The 22,022-nt window shown below is 35.7% G+C and overlaps 1 protein-coding gene across 6 annotated transcripts; it reads left to right on the forward strand.

Moving 5' to 3' along the window:
- Positions 1-3,066: 3,066 nt before the first annotated feature.
- On the forward strand, positions 3,067-19,253 carry LOC143251975 (phenoloxidase-activating factor 2-like). Of its 6 annotated transcripts, none has more exons than XM_076503407.1 (8): positions 3,067-3,316; positions 8,544-8,739; positions 9,653-9,916; positions 13,340-13,528; positions 14,244-14,350; positions 16,027-16,304; positions 16,583-16,743; positions 18,614-19,253. In XM_076503407.1, the coding sequence occupies exons 3-8, from the start codon at positions 9,656-9,658 to the stop codon at positions 18,800-18,802; spliced, it is 1,185 nt and encodes a 394-aa protein (XP_076359522.1). In that variant the 5' UTR covers positions 3,067-3,316; positions 8,544-8,739; positions 9,653-9,655; the 3' UTR covers positions 18,803-19,253. The 6 variants fall into 6 exon arrangements, with proteins under 6 accessions (XP_076359522.1, XP_076359521.1, XP_076359525.1 ...); XM_076503406.1 differs by having other exon boundaries at positions 8,544-8,651; XM_076503410.1 differs by having other exon boundaries at positions 3,247-3,291; positions 8,544-8,651.
- Positions 19,254-22,022: the final 2,769 nt, after the last annotated feature.

The following is a 22,022-nucleotide window of genomic DNA, read 5'->3' on the forward strand; positions in this document are numbered from 1 at the left end:
TTCAAATCTATGCAGAAATTACGTAGCAAAGAAAGAAGCTGCTGGAGTCATTCAAATGATGCAATAACACCCACAGAACCCCGATCTCATACCAATTGAAACTTTGTGGGAGTATATTAGAGACATTTCAAATAAACTCCCAAAGGATACTTTGATTAACCATGTTCCAACAAAACCTAAAAGACTCTGAAGTTGTTAAAACAAAAGGGCCACATGTAAAACATTATTTGCTAAACTCAAACACTTTCACTGTGTTTCTGTTGTAATAAATATGACGAGTAATAAGATTTGATGTTTCGTTAGTGACTTACCTTCCACTGTTCTTTGAAAGTAACAAGAAATCTAATTTTTGATTTTATCTTACCACTTTTACACAGTACTGTATAGACAAAAAATTATAATTTCACACATTTACTCAAATCTAAGTACAGTCTCCCATCAAAAGTTATCAGCTAATTACACTATGTAACACAAATGTTGTTCCTGGATAGTTTGTGTTATCTCTTAATTGCTTATGTTGTAAAGGTACAGAAAATGGGCATTACTCCCATCAAACATTGCTTTTGTGACCTGGATAATGAAATTTAGAAATTAACCTACTTTCTGTGTAAGAACGGGAAAATTTACACATTTTCATTTTCATAAGGTCTGAATAAAACAACATATGAATCAAGATTTACATGTATTTATACTAAAGTTATACAAAAATGTTTAGAAGTGAGTAGTTTTTCGAGATTTGTGACTGTAATGTAAATCAATTTTACGTATCAGCCCCCAAATATAGTTATCCATCATGTTTTCGTTATACGTTCTCAGATCACAAAAGCAAGATTTGAAGAGAAAAATAGGTCTTTGCCATTTACTTTCGGCATAAGCAATTGGGAAAAAACACTTTCTGTCCAGGAACAAGAAAAAGTAAAAATTTTGTTACATAGTGTTATTAAACGTTTGGTATGACCTACTCTACAAGATAATTCAGTTAGTATCACAGCAAATTTGCCTTTGGTATCATCCAGATACCAAAGTGTTGTTTTTTACTTGAATACGAGAAACGAAAGAATGCTTGGGAAGTAATAAATGAGACTTTCGCAGTTCTTCCCCATGAAACCATTCAGTGTCACTAAGAACATGATAATATAATATATAAAAATGTTTTGATTGATCAAAAATGTACCCTTGGACATGTTTGGACTACGTAAAAAATGTTAGAAATAAGTATTATAACACATTCACCATGGCTTTATTGCTTCTAATGTGACAATATGTTCTCGGTTCCATGAAAAGTGTTTTTCAAAACAGAGGGTATACTTTAAAAAGACGTAAATATGCAAACTTTACATCTTTTCTCCAATGGTTGTCTTCATTTTGCTTGATGAAGGACTACGGAATATTGAAAAAAAATGATTGTGAAACTACTGGAGTGATGGCAGCCTTTTTTATCCATTTTCAAAATACTAACTAGTTAATGACCCAGAAAGAAGGCAGATCAATACATTTATCATGACTGTGTTGTCCAGACTATTGATGTAGAGATGTTATGCTTCAAACTACAAACTGCATTTATATGATCTATCTGTAACACATTTTTCCTGTTAATCACTCAGGGTTCTATAAAATTAAATACGCTTGCTCCAGGACCCTGGGAGAGGTATTTTGTTCACTGGGTCACACTAGGTTGTTAAACCAAGATAGCGTATGATTCTCGTTTCCACAAGGCACGCAAGATGCATAGCGTTGAAAGAAAAGTTTAGACCCAGTACTAGAGAAAAATAATTATAATTAATTTACAAGAGATGGGCAAAAAAAAAATTATCCCATCTTTGAAAATGTTGTTAATTTATAATATTTTTAGTCAGATAACAAAAAAATTTGTAAAACTATATGTTTTTAGAACGCACTCGATATGGTCTGTTCAAATATCACCTCAAATTCTAATTTCAACTATGGTTTCAGATGCTTGAATTATTTCATGATTTTAGTTACATTTTATTATAAAAGTGTTGTACACCTACTGTAGTGCCTTAAATCTTCCAATTTATAAAATATATAGTTTTACACATCTTTTTCTGATGTCTAATAAAAGATATAATAAATTAACAACATCTGCTTGTCCTTCAATATAGATAGATACAATGTTCGACCCTTCCACATGTTCTATTCAGCTGAAGTTTTGTTTGTGATTAAAACACACCCTGAGCTTATTTTATAACGGAAGTCCAAGGTTCATTTAGGGCTAATGACGTCAGAAAGATATTCAACTTAAAGTAGTCCTTATAGCTATTGAAGTTTGGCAACTTTTCGGACTATCGAACTTTCCACATTTCTTTCTTTGATATTTTTTTCCAGTTTTCATTCCTATTTTGAATGGTTCCCTTATGATCAACTTTAATAATGTTTAGAGAAAAATTATTTATTTGACAATTTTTAACATCATTTTTGTATCTTTTGTGAAACTGGTATCTAGATTTATGTTCGTTTCTCCAAATTAATCGTTTTCGCAAGCTTTGCATGGTACTATATCCAAAATACCATAAAAAGACAAAGAACACATTCAATTAAGAATAGTAACAAGTACTGTCTACATACAAAACTAAATACTTGTCGTCAACTGAAATTATAATAATGTGGCTTTACAGAAACGTATGGACAATAACAGTTTCAAGATAAATATTAGGATATGTAATTGTCAAACCTGCGGTAGAATTTGTATTACTGAGACGGGTTGAAATTTAGATACGAATTTGTTTGTTTTTGAGTTTCGCGCAAAGCTACACGAGGGATACCTGCGCTAGCCGTTCCTAAATTAAGAGTATAAGACTAGAGATAAGACTCTTGAGCTCCTCTTTTACCAACGAATTGACCGTCACATTATAACGCACCCACGGCTGAAAGTGAGAGCATGTTTGGTGTGAGAGGATTCGAACCCGCGACCCTCAGATTACGACTCTAGTGCCTTAACCACCTGACCATGCCGGACTTTTAGATACGCCTCCCACAGATTATAAAGAGGATGTTAAAAATTGTCAAACGCATTATGCTATTTTCCAACACGTGAGGAACCTTGAACTTAAAATCAACCACAATGATACATAAAATCAGAGGTTATGTCAAAACAAGATTTGTAGAAAGTTCTGTAATCAAAATATTGCCAAACTTCAACTACCCTAGCGGTTACTTTAAGTTCAGCCTTCTTCTGACGTCATATGTCGTGAAGCAGCTTGAAACTTCCGTTCGAAAATCAATTCTGTACGTGTTTCTTTCGTAAACAGAGGTTGAACTGAAGAGGATACGGTAAGGTGTAGAAACTTCTATAGAGGTAAATTTTATCATTTTCTTTAAGTTTTTTTTATTTCTTTACGAGGCGTTATGTGTTTAACTATTACAAGCATAGTTTCTTTCATAGTAATGTTTCTGAATGGTTTACTCAGAGAATAAACCTTTTTTATTAATAATCTACATGGTTAATTTTGCAGTGGATAACTACTGTATACAGTGGGCAATGTAGTGATAAAGACAGAGGTGACAGTATATTACTGGTCACTTCTATTCTTTGTGGTATACTCTCAATGAGATTCGGACAAATGTTTCATTCAATCTGTTTCAAGTCAATAGTTGGGTGGTGATGCCTTTCCTCTAGTCTCACACTGGTCACACATTAAATTGGGGACAGCTAGTGCAGATAGTTCTCGTGTAGCTTTGTGCGAAATTCAAAAACAAAAACAAACAACATTGGAAAATTTTCTTTACAAAATAGACGCTCTGTTTGTCTGTCTGGCTAACAAATTTTGTATCAGATGTTTGAGCAAAACAAAAAACCTTTCTAGGCAAACACAGAAGCAATATCTCAAAAAGATGAAAGTCATGCTAAACCATAATGTTCACTAAAACTTCCCATTTGTCATGTCTTCCATGATAACCATTTTCATAGCAGACAACCGTCAAAAATGAGCCTTGACTCCTCCAGTTTACTGGTCGTATACATAAAACGATATATCTTCGCTAATTTTCCTGACCGCATGTTGTTATCTGAAGGTGCTCCCCAGTGACACAGTGGTATGTCTTCGGACTTATACCACTAGACAACCGTCAAAAATGAGCCTTGACTCCTCCAGTTTACTGGTCGTATACATAAAACGATATATCTTCGCTAATTTTCCTGACCGCATGTTGTTATCTGAAGGTGCTCCCCAGTGACACAGTGGTATGTCTTCGGACTTATACCACTTGAAACCGGGCTTCAGTACCCGTGGTGGGTAGAGCACAGTTAGCTCATTGTGTATGTTTGTGCTTAACTCAAAACAGACTTATCTATGGGCAGAATCAAACAGTCTATTTCGGCTTATTACCGTGCTATGTAGTGACGCTGCATGATTTCTACACTCTTGTTTAATATGCATTTTGCTTTAAAATTTCGTGCATACAGTTTGTTTTCAATTTCGTGTAAAGCTACACGAGGGCTGTATGTGCTTACCGTCCATAATTTAGCAGTGTAAGACTACAGAGAAGGCAGCTAGTCATCACCACCCACCGCCAACTCCTGGGCTACTCTTTTACCAACGAATAGTGGGATTGACCGTCACAGTATAACACTCTAACAGCTGAAAAGGAGAGTATGTTTGGTGTGACGGGGATTCAAACCCGCAACCCTCAGATTAACCACCTGGCCATGGCCCATGTGGGGCCCATGCATACAGTGTATGTAGCTTTAGCACAGGACATTAGCCGTGGCACTAAATGTTTTTCACCCTACCTACTGCACTGGGTCATTCACCTAAGGTATTATGAGCACTTTCTTGTGGTTAAAATTTCTGTAATGTCAAACATAATGTATAGCGGTATTTTCCACTGGCAGGTCAAGCGATACTCTGAGTAGCACATCTTCATGTGTGTATGTTTTCTTATCGCAAAGACACATCGGGCTATCTGCTACGCCCACCGAGGGGAATCAAACCCTTGATTTTAGCATTGTAAATCCGTAGACTTACCGCTGTACTACCGGGGGGCATATAATCTTCATGAATATTATCAAGAAAAACTATACTGTTTCCAAACTACATCTTACAAACAATATTCTCTCCCTCCTTATCTTAGCAGTACATTTACGATTACACTACCATTCCCGATTTGGCCTTGAAGTAGAAAGGTCCACCTTTAAACATAGGTCTTTTATTATTTTGTATCACGATTACTTGAGCCAACGTGTTTTTCTGCCATCGTGAATATATCAACACGTGAGGAACATGAAGTCAGTTCCGGCAAGTATACTATTTTATTTCCCAACAGAGGTATTTTAGATGATTCAATGCTCAAGTATCTTTAGGAACACTTAACTTTTATTAATAGATACTCTATATTTACAAAACTTCTCTTCCCGATATATCACTTATTCGATTACACCACCATTTCCAGATTGCCCCTCAAGAAGAAAAGATTACCCTATGAAACTGACGTTCTTGGCGAACACGACGCAGATAATCCCTTGCGTTGTTTTGCTCGAAGCCAAATAGATAAAACTATAGCATTGAACAGATTTTCATAATTTGTTTTTATTGTTTGCTCTTCTGGCAAAGTTAAAGCAACATTTGTATTTCTGTTTTACTTATACCTACTTAATTAACTTGGTGAAGATAGGTTTATTTGTTTTGTTATTTGAATTTCGCGCAAAGCTACACGAGAGCTATCTACGCTAGCCGTCCCTAATTTGGCAATGCAAAACTAGAGGGAAGGCAGCTAGTCATTAACTCTTGAGCTACTCTTTTACCAACGAATAATGGGATTGACCGTCACTTTATAACGCCTACACGGCTGAAAGAGCAAACATGTTTGGTGCGACGGGAATTCGAACCCGCGACCCTCAGATTACGAATCGAAAGCCTTAACCCACCTGACCGTTTATTTGTGAATTCAGGCTTTATGATATCTTGGCTTTTTTTGCTTTTCATAATTTCGATTAAGGATGTTAAGAGTGTAATTTACTGTTGATTAAAGTCAGTGTTGTATATTAACTATTGCATCTTGTTTTCAGTGTTAATTTTGTCGGTTTTTAATGCATATACATATTGAAATTTATGGTGTTATCAGTAGATTTAAAGTAACGATTGCTTTATGGAATTATATTAAATATCCTTAATTTTAAATGAACATATTAGACTAGAAGGACAACAGCTAGTCAACGGAATCAACAGTCAACTATTGAACTGGTGTCTGACCGAATAGTAGGATTTGATCTACACTTTTATAGCGCACCTACGGTTCCAAAGACTATGCGCATTTTTGCAGCAATGGGACGTAAATAAAATAACCTAAGACTGAAATTCCAGCCGCACCTGATTCTACTTATAGTTCGAATGCAACACGAGCAATGTTTAATAGCAAAATACTATATATTAAAACATGTTAAATTGTTTCGGGTCTTTCTGAAACCACATTTGATTTTTAAAAACTCACATAAAACATGGATACTATGAGATAAAATTTGTTTGCACATAATAACCGTCTTTGGACACACATAAAGGACATGGGATACCATGAAATAAAATTTGTTTGCATATAATAACCGTCTTTCATCAAAATTTAAAAAAAATATATATATATATACATTGTTCCTTATTTACTGTTCTTTTCATATAATGCTAAATTTTGTCTTGCATCACAAAGGTCTTTTGCAAGTTCTGTCTTAGAATGTGATTCTTATAATTGCAGACGGAAGGAAAACGCAAGATTAACCTGGCAATGCTTCCCGGAAGCAAGACAGTTCTGTTTCCTCTGTTTTAATGTAACCATAAGCGGAACCTACGAATTAAGAATAACTTTCAACTTAAATAGATCACGTAATTAAATTAAACATATTACTCTGATGTAAGGTAAAATTGCTAATGTTAGTGAATATTAATATTTTGAAATGTAGTAAATTTGGAAAATACAGTGTTTAGGCTGAGTTATTGACAAATAAATTGATTTTTTGCCTAGCTGAATGACTACGTGGAAAAAAAAATTGGGTGATTTCTATCTGATTAGAAGTATTGGTAGAGTTTACTGTATTTCACGTAAAACACAGTATCTGTCACAAAAGTTTAACTCTGATATTCTTTATTCTTTGCTACAAAATTTCGTACTTTATGGCTGTTATTTTATATAAACTGACAAGGACCCAAAAAACATTTGCGATAAGATTAGTATTTTTATTGTAATAGTAGTTTTTTAAGTACACGATTTCCAAAATAATTCTGATCGCAGCCGTCGTAATTCACTCGTTTTAGGCCTAACTTTAGTTAAACATGTATTAAGTACGACTTATATTCTTTAAAGAGTGTGTGTGTGTGTTTTTCTTATAGCAAAGCCACATCGGGCTATCCTGCTCAGCTCACCGCGGGGAATCGAACCCCTAATTTTAGCCTTGTAAAGCCGGAGACATACCGCTGTACTAGCGAGAGTGTATATTCTTTAAAGAGATTAATTAACACTGTAAGTTGTGTACGTTTTTTTTTTTTTTTTTAGTTCAACTTAATTAAGGCTAATCCTTATAAGTAAACGTATAATATTATTTAACGATTTCACGTTAGACTAAAAAAAATAAATTCGTTGGCTAAAGAATAGCCCAAGAGTTGGCGGTGGGTAGTGATGACTAGCTGCCTTCCCTCTAGTCTTACACTGCTAAATTAGGGACGGCTAGCGCAGATAGCTGACGTGTACCCTTGCGCGAAATTCAAAACAAACCAAACTAAAAATTTAATAATCTTTTAACACGTTGTTGTACAAAATGTCTACTAAAGTCTATTTACATCGTCTCATTTAAATCTGTCGAAACGAAGTACGCGTTCATGCGCACTTAGACAATAAAGTGCGTGCGCATTTTCAGGATCGACAGAAACAGTTATTCTGATGTTGTTTTGAATTAAGCACAAAGCTAAACAATGGGCTGCCTGTGTTCTGCCCACCACGGGTATCGAAACCCGGTTTTTAGCGTTGTAAGTCCGCAGACATACCGCTGAGCCACTGGAGGGCGTGTTATTATGATAGATTAATTAAATTTGGTGGTCTGTATTTAGCACTGACGTCACAACAAATTACTGAATGCACTACAAAATAAAGAAATGCAATTTTAGTCTGCAAAGCAATGGACCTTAACTTTGGAATATGTGTTAATTGTTCAAAATAAACATAAAAAGAAACACAATATCCGATGTGACATGAATAGAAATCCTCTCCCACTATAATATTCAGTCAAGCTACACACTGAATAATAATAGATTCGCCAAAAACACAAGTGGTTCTCTTCCTTTATGCCCTCAAACGCAATAGGGATGATCTGCTCATCCCATTTTCGAAATAATTGTCAAGACTGGAAAAACCTGTCTCTTCACGCCAAACTTGACTATAAAATAGGAAGTATTGTAGTAATTGGTGAGAAAATGACAACTAGATACGTGGGTTGAGTGGGCTAACTTCTTGGAAAACTGTTTGATGTTGTTGAGGCTGCATAACTGCCGTAGGCCTTTTGGTTGGAATATTATCATACTTACCACATCTATTTGTATTGGTAGATTGTTGCCTTCCCTGAAGGACAAGCCAGTTCTCGTCACGTGATACGTATAACGAAGGACTTTTTCCAAGGAAATTCTACGCAGGTAGTGCCCTCAAAACCGGTTAGGGTAAGTATATAAAGAAGACAAGAAGAGTTTGTGTCATTTGAAGTTGTACATTTGGATTGTATTTGGGTTTTATAGAGAAGACAGTGAGGTATGATTATTGTCTTTCCCTACACATATTTAACAGCTTTCCAACTCGTTTAATCAGTGTTTATAAACAATTACGTTTTATAGTATATTTCTAAAACAGTTTATTTTAGGCTTAAGCTAGTCGCTTAAAGTTTGATTTAATAACCTTGTATGTGCAGTTAACATTTTTGAAACGTATTATTTAATATATATATATATATATATATATGTATGCCTTAGAAAATTAATAATCTTTGTCTCAAAGTGGTAGCGAATTTATCTTGCGCATGATAGTAGGACTGGATATTAAACTAGATATTAAATAGTTTCTGACCATTTTTCAGTCTCTGTTATGCATAGGTAATCAAGTAAAAACTTTGCTCAATCTGAACGACCTTTCATTTAGGCAAAGCTAATAAAATATAGTAATGGAAGAATGATCTCAACGCTTTAGTTATATGTGTTTAAGATCCCGTATATTTTAGTTGGATAGCTATGAACACTCATCAATACCCGATTCTTAAAGTTACATACAGTAGTTGTTTCAATTCAAACTCTCCTTCAAAAACCACTAAATATCTACACCCTTATTGTTATTACTAATAACATAATGGACGAGTGTTGGGTCTGAAAGATCTTCGATTCGTCAATTTACTCTTTCCAGGCTTAAAGTCGAGGAAATACCAATGATTTTTACTTTCATACCTTTTAACATAGTATGAAGTATGTCATATCTTAATCTTAAGAAGAAAATATATATAATACAGTAGAACTGGTAAAAATGTGTTTTATAATGTCTATCCACATTATATCTTTGGTATTCCACGATGTTACTTATGTCTACACTTTTAAATTAGACTGCTTTTTGCTTAATTGGGAGGAGTAAGTTTTATGAAATCATGGTTTCATTTATTTTTCTTTTCCACTTACTGTAGACAATGAAAGTGTTGTTGTTGGTGGCTTTCCTTTTGGGAACGACGTTGGCTTATCCACAAGACGATGACGGGCCAGTCTGGGGTGGTTCAAGCAACGATAATGATGATGGTGGTATTAGCAGTCGCGTTGGCAACCCCCAATCTGGTTTTGGTAACTGTGAGTGTGTACCTTATTACTTGTGTAAGGATAATAATATTATCATTGATGGTTCTGGCTTACTCGACCCTAGAAAAAAACCAGTAGCCTCCAAAGAACCTAAATTGGTAAGTCAACCTAAGAAAAGAAATGGTTCTCTCCAGAAAGAACTTTTTATCAATTACTATGATAAACATTATTTATAACAAATGGAGACACAATTAAACGTTTCCCTATCCCATTCTTTTATAAATTAGCGATAATTAGAACATATCACTTTTGTTGTGAAACCTTTTGTTGTTTTTTCCAAACACATCGATTTTATCAGTTGAATAGATTATTACTGTAACTTATTCGAAATTATCCTACGACGTAATTATTATTATTGTTGTTCGAATAATTATTAATGGTAAAGAGAGGAATAATCATCATAATAGACCCTAGAATTATGTATATATACATAGAATATATTGTTGGCATTCAATTTTTACTGTTGAACAATGTAATAATGATTATACACGTGATATGTAAATTTAATTATAGCTTTGGACGTATTCGAATTGCTCACACTGCAATTAAATATGAATAACTTAAAAAAACAGAAGGTGTATTTGGAGGGGGGTATGCTTTGAAAAACCTTTTTCCTCTTCATTCAGTTTATTTTGGATTTTTTTCCTGAAATATGAAAATTCTATGTTTGTTGTCAGGCGCGATGCTGCACAATGGGTTGCCAATACTTTGGTTTAGTTTGAATTTCGCGCAAAGCTACACGAGGCCTATCGATATTAGCAGTTCCTAATTTAGCAGTGTAAGGCTAGAGGGAAGGTAGCTAGTCATCATCACTCACCGCCAACTCTTGGGCTACTCTTTTATCAACGAATAGTGGGATTGATCGTAACATTATAATGCCCCCACGGCTGAAAGGGCGGGCATGTTTGGTGTAATGGGAATTCGAATCTGCGACCCTCGGAGTACGAGTCGAGTGCCTTAACCACCTAATTATGCCGGGCCGTCTACACTTTGATCACAATGAGTATCGAAACTCTTTTTAGCGTGTGAAATCTTCAGACTTACCGCTGAGGCACTCATGAAAGGCTCCCCCGGTGGGACAGCGGTAAGTCTTCGGATTTACAATGCTACAATCAGGGTTTCTATTCCTAATGGTGGACACAGCAGATAGCCAAACGTGTTTTTGCTATAAGAAACACACACGCAAACACTGTGGAAAGTTCTTAAAGAAGATAAATAATATCATAAATTACGAGTAAGCTTGATGGCTTATCTCGAGAGAGAAAGTTTGCACACTGGTCACGAGATTTTTTAGCTTTATTATTTAAAGTTTAATTAAAAATGGTGAAGAGTGAACCCTTGTTCATGCTCTAACTCGCCGAATTTCTTGTGTTCCGTATTCTTACGTTACTGATTTGAACTGTAATAAAATTATCTATAACCAAATAGTTTTTTTGATAAGTATAATAGTACTTAATAATATGTATTGTCAAAATCTCTAATTAATTCGCACACAAAAGGAAACGGCCATTCAGTGTATTGTCAACTAATCACACACGAAAAAGGTCTCTAACGTTTCGGTCTAACAATTCAAAAGATTTTTTTCGTTTAACAATTACCCGTGCTATCTCTTAGACGGCTCGGCCTATCCTTAAGTTTTCTTCAGCTAAATTGATTTATCTGTCATTATCCGCCTTCGATATTTCGATAAATAAAAATGTGTATGTAGAATTTTATAAATAGTTTGGTTTTGGTTTGGTTTATGGAATTTCGCATAAAGTTTATAAATAGCAAACATATAAAGCAGAACTTAAATATGCTTTAACTCCAACCCAACAGATGGCGATACATATCTATTGTTAGACACGTGTCAGATAAAAGTAAACGCGGTATTACAAAATTATGAATTTTAAAATCAAAGTGGGTGCCCTGAAAAGGGCCAGATTTAAAGTTATGTTATTACTTCAGCCATTTTGTATTTACTCTAAATGTATTAATCAGTTCATTCCAACAAAGTAGTGGAAGAGGTCTAGTGTACCTGACCTTCCTGGGTATACAAATATATATACCCAAATACCTTGAGAGAGAGAGAAAGTGAGAACCCTACTACAAAGAATTTTCGTTTTGTTCAGAATTAAGCGCAAAGCTACACAATGGGCTATCTGCACGCTGCCCACCACGGGTATCGAAACCCGGTTTGTAGCGTTGTGAATCCGCAGACATACCGCTGTGCCACTAGGGAGCGCTATAAGGAGCAATAAAACAAAAATTAAAACCACAATCATACATACACTTAAAAAAAAATTAATCCCTACTTTGGCAGCTTTATAAAATTATGTGTAGGCCAAAGTAAGGTTTACAAGTTATGAATTTGTGATATTGATTCTTGTAAAAGTTATAGCCATAAGAGATATGGCTATACTAAATATTTGTACATATTATCCATTCCATAGACCTATAAAGATTGTCGAAATGAATAAAAAAATGGGATCCTTGCTGTAAAAAACTGTAAACCAACAAGTAAACTGATTCTATTTAGATAAATTTTAACACTATTTCCAATCCCTGCTTTGGGGTCTGGCATGGCCTAGCGCGTTAAGGCGTGCGCTTCGTAATCTGAGGGCCGCGGGTTCGCGCCCGAGTCGCGCCAAACATGCTCGCCCTCCCAGCCGTGGGGGCGTTATAATGTGACGGTCAATCCCACTATTCGTTGGTAAAAGAGTAGCCCAAGAGTTGGCGGTGGGTGGTGATGACTGGCTGCCTTCCCTCTAGTCTTATATTGCTAAATTAGGGACGGCTACCACAGATAGCCCTCGAGTTGTTTTGTGCGAAATTCCAAAACAAACAAACAAAACCCTGCTTTGGTTGATAAATATTGACTGCTTTGTTTAATTATACGGATCGTAGTGCCAACCAAAGTACAGATTCAAAATCGCTTTTAAAATCTATCCAACTAGTATCATTTTACTTGTTTAGTTTTTATTACAGTAACGAACCCTACATTCCATAAAACATTTTTTTTCCCATTTTTATATAAACTTCTTTGATTTTCTTTTCCTATCTGTTATTTCCTGTGGCTTTTACGTTATTCGTTACTTTGAAATCGTACTCGATATCTTTATTAAACTAGATATGTGTATAACAAAAATAGGTTTGGAAAAGCCTCATAATTGGTGCATCTTTAGCTATGACTCAGAAGATCCAAATTTCGAGCAGCGATATGCCGATTAACATGTTCCGAATGTAAGCTGTGATGGGATTTCTAACAATGTAAACTGGCGTAAAAGAAGTCTTAAGCTGTAGGTTACTGTCTCTGTTCAGCAACTATAAATGATGACTTTTGACTGAACTTTAAAGTTCACTTACCTGAACATAAGCCTTATGTTTCGTAAGATATCTTTCACATTGAAAATACTAGAAGAAAAAATTACTCGCGCTTGTGCTTAAACAAACGTCTTTTTATTCTTTTTTCAATCTGAGTATGAATACAGAACAACAAATCACAGTATTTAAACATGAATTTTAAACATTTATTCTTCTAGTCTGCACGCCTAGGTCCAGAAGGTCCAAGTGGGTGTGGTCCTTTTCACGTATGCTGTATTGCACCAGAAACATCCACAGTAAAACCATATACTCATCAATGTGGCTTCAGAAACGTCAATGGAATCAACAAGCGTATTTTGAGTCCTAATGGTAAAGATCTATCTGAGTTTGGAGAGTGGCCTTGGCAGGTAAGGGGGAGGAATGCCATATTTTACGTCTTGTAAATCATTTAAAAATACCTTAAATTCCCCATGTGTCTTCCAAGACAAAGGTGATTGGTTAAGGCAAGAGGTTAATTTAGAGTCTACTCAAAACAGCCTGTCGTACAAATCGTAACCTCATAAAACATTTAACTAACATTGCCGATATACTGTGAAGAATATGATATATTTGACTGTATTTACTCAGTAGGTTGAAAAAAAGTCGAGGCTGCGTCAAAGTGTTGGTTGCTGAGTCAAAATATTTTTTCTTAGAATTGTCTTTCCAAAATTAGGTTGCGTCTTCCACGATAAAATACGGTATTTAATTAATGGCTAAACACCCACTTGAAAAGTAAATTCTGTTTTAAACGAAAGCTTAAGAACATGTGTTATTAACTTTTCTGTGGCTAATTCTTACTTGAAATAAACGTATTGTGAGTATTTCTGAATCTTGGAGGAACTGCTGAAAGAACATTAACAAAGTTTTTAATCACCCTGTAGGTGAACATTCATTGCTTCGAAAATTGTATAAGACGATTAACTGGTTTAATTTCTTATTCAGGTTTATCTAATATAAATTATTTGTAACCTGTTTATTATAATTTTCAAAAAACCATTATTCTTACTTCCACAGTAAACTTGCTCCCTCTGAAATGCTTGTCTATACAATGCAATATACATGTATATTTTACTTTCTCTCCAGGGAGCTGTATTGAAAGTCGAAGGCAAAGTTAACATCTTCCAGTGTGGTGCCGTTCTTATAGACAGTTATCACTTACTTACTGTAGCCCATTGCGTTTACAAGTTTACGTAAGTTATTCCTTTCTTATATTGGCGTCTATACTGCTGCTTTCCCATTCAGTACCTGTTTTAATAAACTTAAGTTGGTAAGAAGCGACAACACATAAAGTAATTGCTCCCTCTCTCTCTCGTGACTTTGTTATCTGAGTGTATTTTATTCCATTACAAATTGACAACCAGTGTTACATTTATATAAACACCGTTTGGTAATGGTATACGGTGTTCCCAACACCACTGGCTTAGTAGTAAGGCTAAAGACATGTACTGTAGAAACCGATTTCGATCCCTACCTACCCACAGAGTGGGTGGATAAAACATATATATTTGCTTTAACAGTGCAAATCAACAAACTAAAAGAGTATATGTTATGTGCACTTAAACACAATTGCAAATTTACAATTTTAATAAAAGTATTTAGTTTAACTACGATGTTAAGTTTACATTAGGCCCGGCATGGCCAGGTGGGTTAAGGCGTGCGACTCGTACTCTGAGGGTCGCGGGTTCGCGTCCCCGTCACATCAAACATGCTCGCCCTTTCAGTCGTGGGAGCGTTATAACATTACGGTCAGACAATCCCTCTATTTGTTGGTAAAAGAGTAGCCCAAGAGTTGGCGGTGGGTGGTGATGACTAGCTGCCTTCCCTGTAGTCTTTCACTACTAAATTAGGGACGGCTAACCCAGATAGCCCTCCAGTAGCTTTGCGCGAAATTCAAAAAACAAACAGAAGTTCACATTAAAATACTGGCAATCTTCTCTCAAACGTAAGGTCAAGATAAGCTAGCAAAAATGCATTTTAAAACTGTTTCTACTTTATAATATATATATAACAAATTTTATTTTTGTTTGAATTTCGCGTAAAGCTACACTAGGGCTATCTGCGTTAGCTGTCCCTAATTTAGCACTGTAAGACTAGAGGGAGGGCTACTCTTTTCCAACGAATAGTGGGATTGACTGTAACAATATAACTTTCCCACGGCTGACGGGGCGAGCATGTTTGGTGCGACGGGGATGCGAACTCGCGACCCTCAGATTAGGAGTCGAACGCCCTAACCTACCTCGCTATGCCGGGCCCTAAAACAAAGGAAATCGCTTGCACGTAAAATAATAATAATGGTCGATCATGTTAAATTTAATTATTACTTAACTCAGGATCAGGGTCGATCATGTTAAATTTAATTATTACTTAACTCAGGATCAGGGTCGATCATGTTAAATTTAATTATTACTTAACTCAGGGTCAGGGTCGATCATGTTAAATTTAATTATTACTTAACTGAGGGTCAGGGTCGATCATGTTAAATTTAATTATTACTTAACTCAGGGTCAGGGTCGATCATGTTAAATTTAATTATTACTTAACTCAGGATCAGGGTCGATCATGTTAAATTTAATTATTACTTAACTCAGGGTCAGGGTCGATCATGTTAAATTTAATTATTACTTAACTCAAGGTCAGGGCATTTCGTACAAATTATATTTCTTATGTCTTCATATCGTGCGTGATTAAAAAAGAAAGGGGGAAGGGCGGAAATAATGTCATAGTCATGAATTCAATTTTTGATGCACGGGTTAAAATTAACGTATTATGTAATAAAATACAAATACGTGTTATTCTTTGTTAACCAGTTTGAAACCTTAGGTAGCATATTTCCTAATTAGACAAACCCAATATTTTTTTTTCATAGGCTTGAAAATGCTTTTCCCTTGAAAGTAAGACTGGGAGAATGGGACACCCAAAATACCAATGAGTTCTTGAAGCATGAAGATTATGAAGTGGAAAAAATTTACATTCATCCTAAATATGATGATGAAAGGAAAAACTTGTGGGACGACATTGCTATTTTGAAACTGAAAGCTGAAGTTTCCTTTGGTCCTCACATTGACACTATCTGCTTACCAAATAATCAAGAACATTTTGCAGGTGTTCAGTGTGTGGTTACTGGTTGGGGAAAGAATGCCTACAGTAAGTTATCCTTTAGTCTAAGAACATGAAATTTTCTTAACCTATTTTGTAACTGAAGTTTGTGGTATTTCAAACCGAAAGGAAGTAGGTAGTTAAGTGATAATTGCAATGTTGTTGTTTTTTTCAACGTTCGACTATGGATATTTCCTGAGTGCATTTTAAATGGTGTGAGTGTGTCATGGAAATGCAATAACAACTGGTTGTTCAAATTTTTTTGGCGTTTTTGTTTGCTTTATCATAGAAATAAATAAACAATGTTCAAATTTTTCTCCAAATAGAAAATGGTTCGTACTCCAATGTATTAAGGGAAGTCCACGTGCCTGTTATTACTAACGATAGGTGTCAGGAGCTTCTCAGAAAAACTAGGTTAAGTGAATGGTACGTCTTGTACGAAAACTTTATCTGTGCTGGTGGAGAAAGTAACGCTGACTCTTGCAAGGTGAGTTACACACACTTACTATTAATAGTTTGTATTAAAACTTGTGTAACTTAGCAAGTTATCTCTTTCTATATTGATATTAGAATACTGATATGAATTTAATTATTAACCAATTACTCTTATTTCTGTAAAATGTTCATAAGACCCTCTGTTGTTGTTGTTTTGTTAACAAGTGAATCTTCTTCCGTAAGTGCATATAATACGACTGTTGTGTCTGAGAAATAGCATATTATCATTTGGCTGTAATAGGCTGCACAGATTAAATTATAAAAGCTTGAAACGAAATTGTCTTTTTCACCCAAAACACGTTTTCTTTTTTAACTTTTTAAATATCGTGTGTTCCTCGTTTAAAAAAAAAACGATATTTTTGAAAGAAGGTACTTGTTTGTTTGTTTTGGAATTTCGCACAAAGCTACTCGAGGGCTATCTGTGCTAGCCGTCCCTAATTTAGCAGTGTAAGACCAGAGGGAAGGCAGCTAGTCATCACCACCCACCGCCAACTCTTGGGCTACTCTTTTACCAACGAATAGTGGGATTGACCGTCACATTATACACCCCCACGGCTGGGAGGGCGAGCATGTTTAACACGACGGGGGCGCGAACTCGCGACCCTCGGATTACGAGTCGCACGCCTTACGCGCTAGGCCATGCCGGGCCAGGAAGGTACTTTTAAGCTAAAATTAAAGTGTTAAAAATTAACTCAACGAAAAGATCAAATTAAAAGATTTAGCATATCATTACCGTTAATATCTTGTAGATTAGATACTGATTTAAGATGAGTACCATGTCTAAGAAAATATAAGACTTGCTTACGTTTTATTTTAATATTATTAATTGGACTATTCGTTGCGTTTACCAAGATTAATTTCGGTCCAGATGTTCCAGATCACAGACCCATTCCTTTGTGAAGACCTCTAAAAATCTTTATTTCGCTCATTAAATGTTCGATGGTTGTTTTTGACTAAACTTAGAAGTAGCAGTGACTGTATTTTATTAAGTTATTTATAAACGTGTTTGAGTAATGATGCAACGAATAGTTTGTAAATAACTGTATAACATTACGTTAAAACAAAGCCTAATACAGTTGATTCACGTGTTTTATTGACTGTTTGAAATAATGATCTTAAACATTCGCTGTTCTCCTTTATCTTTTATCTGCAACAATGATTTTAGCTCCTTCGTTTTGAGTTTGACTCCTCGTATTTTGGACCAATAACCTTTTTTTTAAAAAACACCCAAAACAAAGTATACAATCTTTGTCTGGAACCTTACCTTATGTTCTGTTGCCTATAAGTTTGGAAGTTTGATCTTGACCGTAACATTTAATTCTGTAAAAGTATACAATCTTTGTCTGGAACCCTACCCTTATGTTCTGTTGCCTATAAGTTTGGAAGTTTGATCTTGACCGTAACATTTAATTCTGTAAAATTTCTAGAACTTAAATATATAATTTTATAAATTTGCCAGTCATTATTTAAAAACAACAACAAAGTCTTGGCCTGCAGTTTCGCCCTTTTGAGATTTATCAGCTCAGATTTGAGTCACCAAACCAAAAAGAAAAACAAAACTGTTCTTTGACCTTTCTCTTATGTAAAGAGAAGAATCTTTAGTAGACTTTCTTTGTTTTATGTGTGTATTAATCATTTTTGCGATACTGATATGGTTTGTTTTGCATATTTCGTTTTATTTCGGTTGCTGTTGTTTTTTCTTGAAGAGTTTTTTCAGCTTCCGTTTCTTTATCATTGTTTATATATCAAACTATTGTTCTTGAGTTTAATATATTTTTTCAGTGTTATTTATTATTATTATTATTAATAATAAATCACCATTCACACATGTTAAAGGATAAGAATTTTCTTTATTACTATAGGGAGATGGAGGTGGTCCTTTAACGTGCTGGAGGAAAGATGGTACTTATGGACTAGCAGGTCTGGTATCATGGGGAATTAACTGTGGTAGTCCTAATGTGCCTGGTGTTTATGTCAGAGTTGCAAATTATCTTGACTGGATTACCAAGATTACCGGTCGTCCAATTTCTGATTACTGGCCACGTTCGTAAATTCAACCTAGTCACACTTGTATTCTATATACGATTTATCTTTTTTTTTTATTATTCACAGAAAAGATTTTATGCATTAAGTAGTCTCCAAGATGGAGTTATTTTATAGGAAGACTTCATATATATTTCTTGTACATATTACAAACAATGAAAGTTTAATATTGTTTGAGAAAAGTTTGTTTTTGTCATGCCCAAGAAAATAATCTCTTTCCATTTCAAAGAGCAGTTACTGTTCTAATTTCTATAAAACACTAGGAGAAAGTACGCTGAGTAATTCCCATTTAAGGTCATTTAAAACTGTTGTCTTGGTTTTCGACCATAAGTCAAACAAGTATTGCTTCAGACCACAGCTCTCACAACTCACTTTTATAATAATAATAAGCGTTCTGTTAGAATGTGACCTTTCTTTGGTAAACCCAATTTTAATAAAGGAAACTGTTTTAAGTACTAATGGTTGTTTTGTATTATCTTTCAGGGATTAAAACGTTTTCACATGATGTATATTTCATGCCAGTTATTCCAAAATGCAATACATTTTCACGTTGTAAAAAATTAGTTCAAAGCCTTTTTCTCCCAACTGATTTCAAATTTGCCCATTTGTAGGGGGCTGTGTACGACCTCGATGTTGGTGTGACGATTTGTTGATACTGCCCCGTTATCACCAAATAAAATATCATGTTCTGCACTTTGGGGCTGGAAGCTCATTACAAGAGTGACGGTGAATCCCACTGTACCGTCTGACAAGTGTAGCTGAGGAGAGTGGTATTCACTAGCTGCTTAATTTCTACTTTAGCATTTAATAATGGAAGGCAGCTACCATAGATAGCTTCAGCGCTATTTTCTACCAAGTTACCTTCCCCGGGACAGCGGCAAGTCTACGGATTTGCCAGGTGTTCGATTCCCTTCGACAGTCACAATGGGTAGCTCGACATGGTTTTGCTATATGAAAACACACTCTTTTGCTCCAAATGTATCAAAATTATTTTAAAATCTCACATTTTATTATAATAGTTTATTTATATTCAAAACAAAACTAACAATATAAGTGCGTTTTACGGAGTTTGTGTAACTACTTCCAATCATTAAGACCTTTTGTATACACTACCTTGATCTTACCGCTGTCCCAGCAGGCGACATATGTATGTATAGTTACCTGGTTTTACCTCAGGAGCTGGCGGCCTGGCATGGCGCTCAACTCATAATTTGAGGGTCACGAGTTCAAATCCCAAATTTGCTTTCTTTCAGTCATGGATAGTTATAATGTAACGTTCACTCCCACTTTGGTAAAAAAGTAGCCCAAGAGTTGGCGGTAAGTGAGATTGACTTGCTGCCTTCCCTCTTGTCATACAGTGCTAAATTAAGGACAGCTAGCGTGTAGGTTTGCGCGAAATTAAAAAAAAAAAAAAAAAAAAAAACAAATCACTGGTGCTAAGCCTACAGTAGGGGTGCGACCACTTATTTCCTAATTGTTGATTGGCTGGTTTGGCATTTATTGCTGCAAGGAAACTAACCAAATAAACGGTAAAAACGGTATAAAGTAAAAATGTAAGAAAATAAGTCAAAACCAGGCAATGTTCAAAATTCAATTAAAGGATTTAGATAGAATTGAAGAGGCCAATGGATCGTAAAAATTTAAAATTCACTCAAGTTGGAAGGTATCACCATCCAATGACATTCTCCAATGGCAGGGATAAAACCGTGGAAACGACAAGTCTAAAATGGTGCCATCGCTCAGAGTCGTAACGACAGCACAAAAGTAAAATCTGGGCTATTGTGACTGCAGTGTCACAAATACTATATATTGGATCAATCCGTGATCCTTACAGAAACAAGATGGACAGAGAGCAACAAAAGGTTTGATCTGGAAAAGGCTTGTTATCACGTTGCTCACTCCAGGTCGACTGCCGCGAAGCCAAGCCTTGGAAACAGGATCGTAGACCATATATAGGGCAGGTACGACTAGACAACACCAAAGCAGACGGACAGACAGAGCAACGGTGGTATCGACTTGGATGGTACCATGTCACATCGGTATTCAGAAAAACTGGATAGAAACAGAAGAGAAAAATGTGCCGATCATTTTTAATGTCGACAATAACAGGGTTAGAACTGACGTGAAGCGATTCCATGGCAAGTAGAAAGTTAAGAGAAACTGTATAAATGACTTCTCATAGTTTCTACGTTATCCAGGGCATAAGAAATGGTACACAACTCGGCAATGAATACAAATTGTAGAAGATTCTGTGAGCAACCACCAAGCCACAACAAGCAATGGTATAGTCCACAGAGTCACCTGGTTTTCAACCATCTGTATAAACAGGAATAAAAGAATGGTACGAAAGATGCTCGGGATATAGAAGATTGTACTTCCAATCGGGTGTATCCGTCTTCCTCAAAAGACTCGAAGAAAGGTCACAGACGGGGAAACAGCAACGTCATTCAACTATAGACCCAATCCAGCCAGGTTCACCTGGATACAAAGGCCAAAAGAAAATATGGCAGACTATTTATTATGAAAGAAGCATAGTCCACTGAAGAAGGATGATACAAATGCATGTGGGATGCTGTGGTAAGGATCAAAACTTAGAAGTATATTGGAAAGAAAATTGCAAGCAGTGAAGGTAAAGAGGAGGTTTGTAAGACTTGGTATGCAGACTCTGGATGGAGAAGAGCAGAACAGCCCCTGTGCAAAGCCAAAACGTCAGCTGGTGAATGGGCTTCAGCGTTTTCAAGGCAGAGGAAATGAGGGGATGATAAATATTGAGTAGTAAACATCGGTCTGCTCCTTAAGAAGTGAAAGAGAGGACACAGAGGATATTCAGTTTCTTTCTACACTCAAAACGTAGCTGCTTCATGTGAGGAATGAAAGTAAGCTTACAGTCCAAGATAAGACCCAAGAACTTTGCTTCAGGTACTAGGGTAAGAACAACATCACTGAGACGGAGCTTGAGATCAGGATGTATACCCAATTGGTAGCAGAAGTGCATACAAACAGTTTTAGAGAAAGAAATATAAAACCGTTTGCTATGGTCTCTAACAAACAATTGAGGGATGTCTGAAGATGTAACTCAATAAACCTCGTGTTTGATGACGAACACGAGATATAGAAGTTGTTGACATAGAGCCCATTTGCAATAATAGTTGTGTACTGATACAGCTCTGAGGGATTCAAGGTCCTTTGAATGTTCTGATTAAAAATGAATAAATGGCCATAAAGCCC

The sequence above is a fragment of the Tachypleus tridentatus genome, chromosome 6, assembly GCF_004210375.1.
Source record: "Tachypleus tridentatus isolate NWPU-2018 chromosome 6, ASM421037v1, whole genome shotgun sequence".
NCBI lineage: Eukaryota > Metazoa > Arthropoda > Merostomata > Xiphosura > Limulidae > Tachypleus > Tachypleus tridentatus.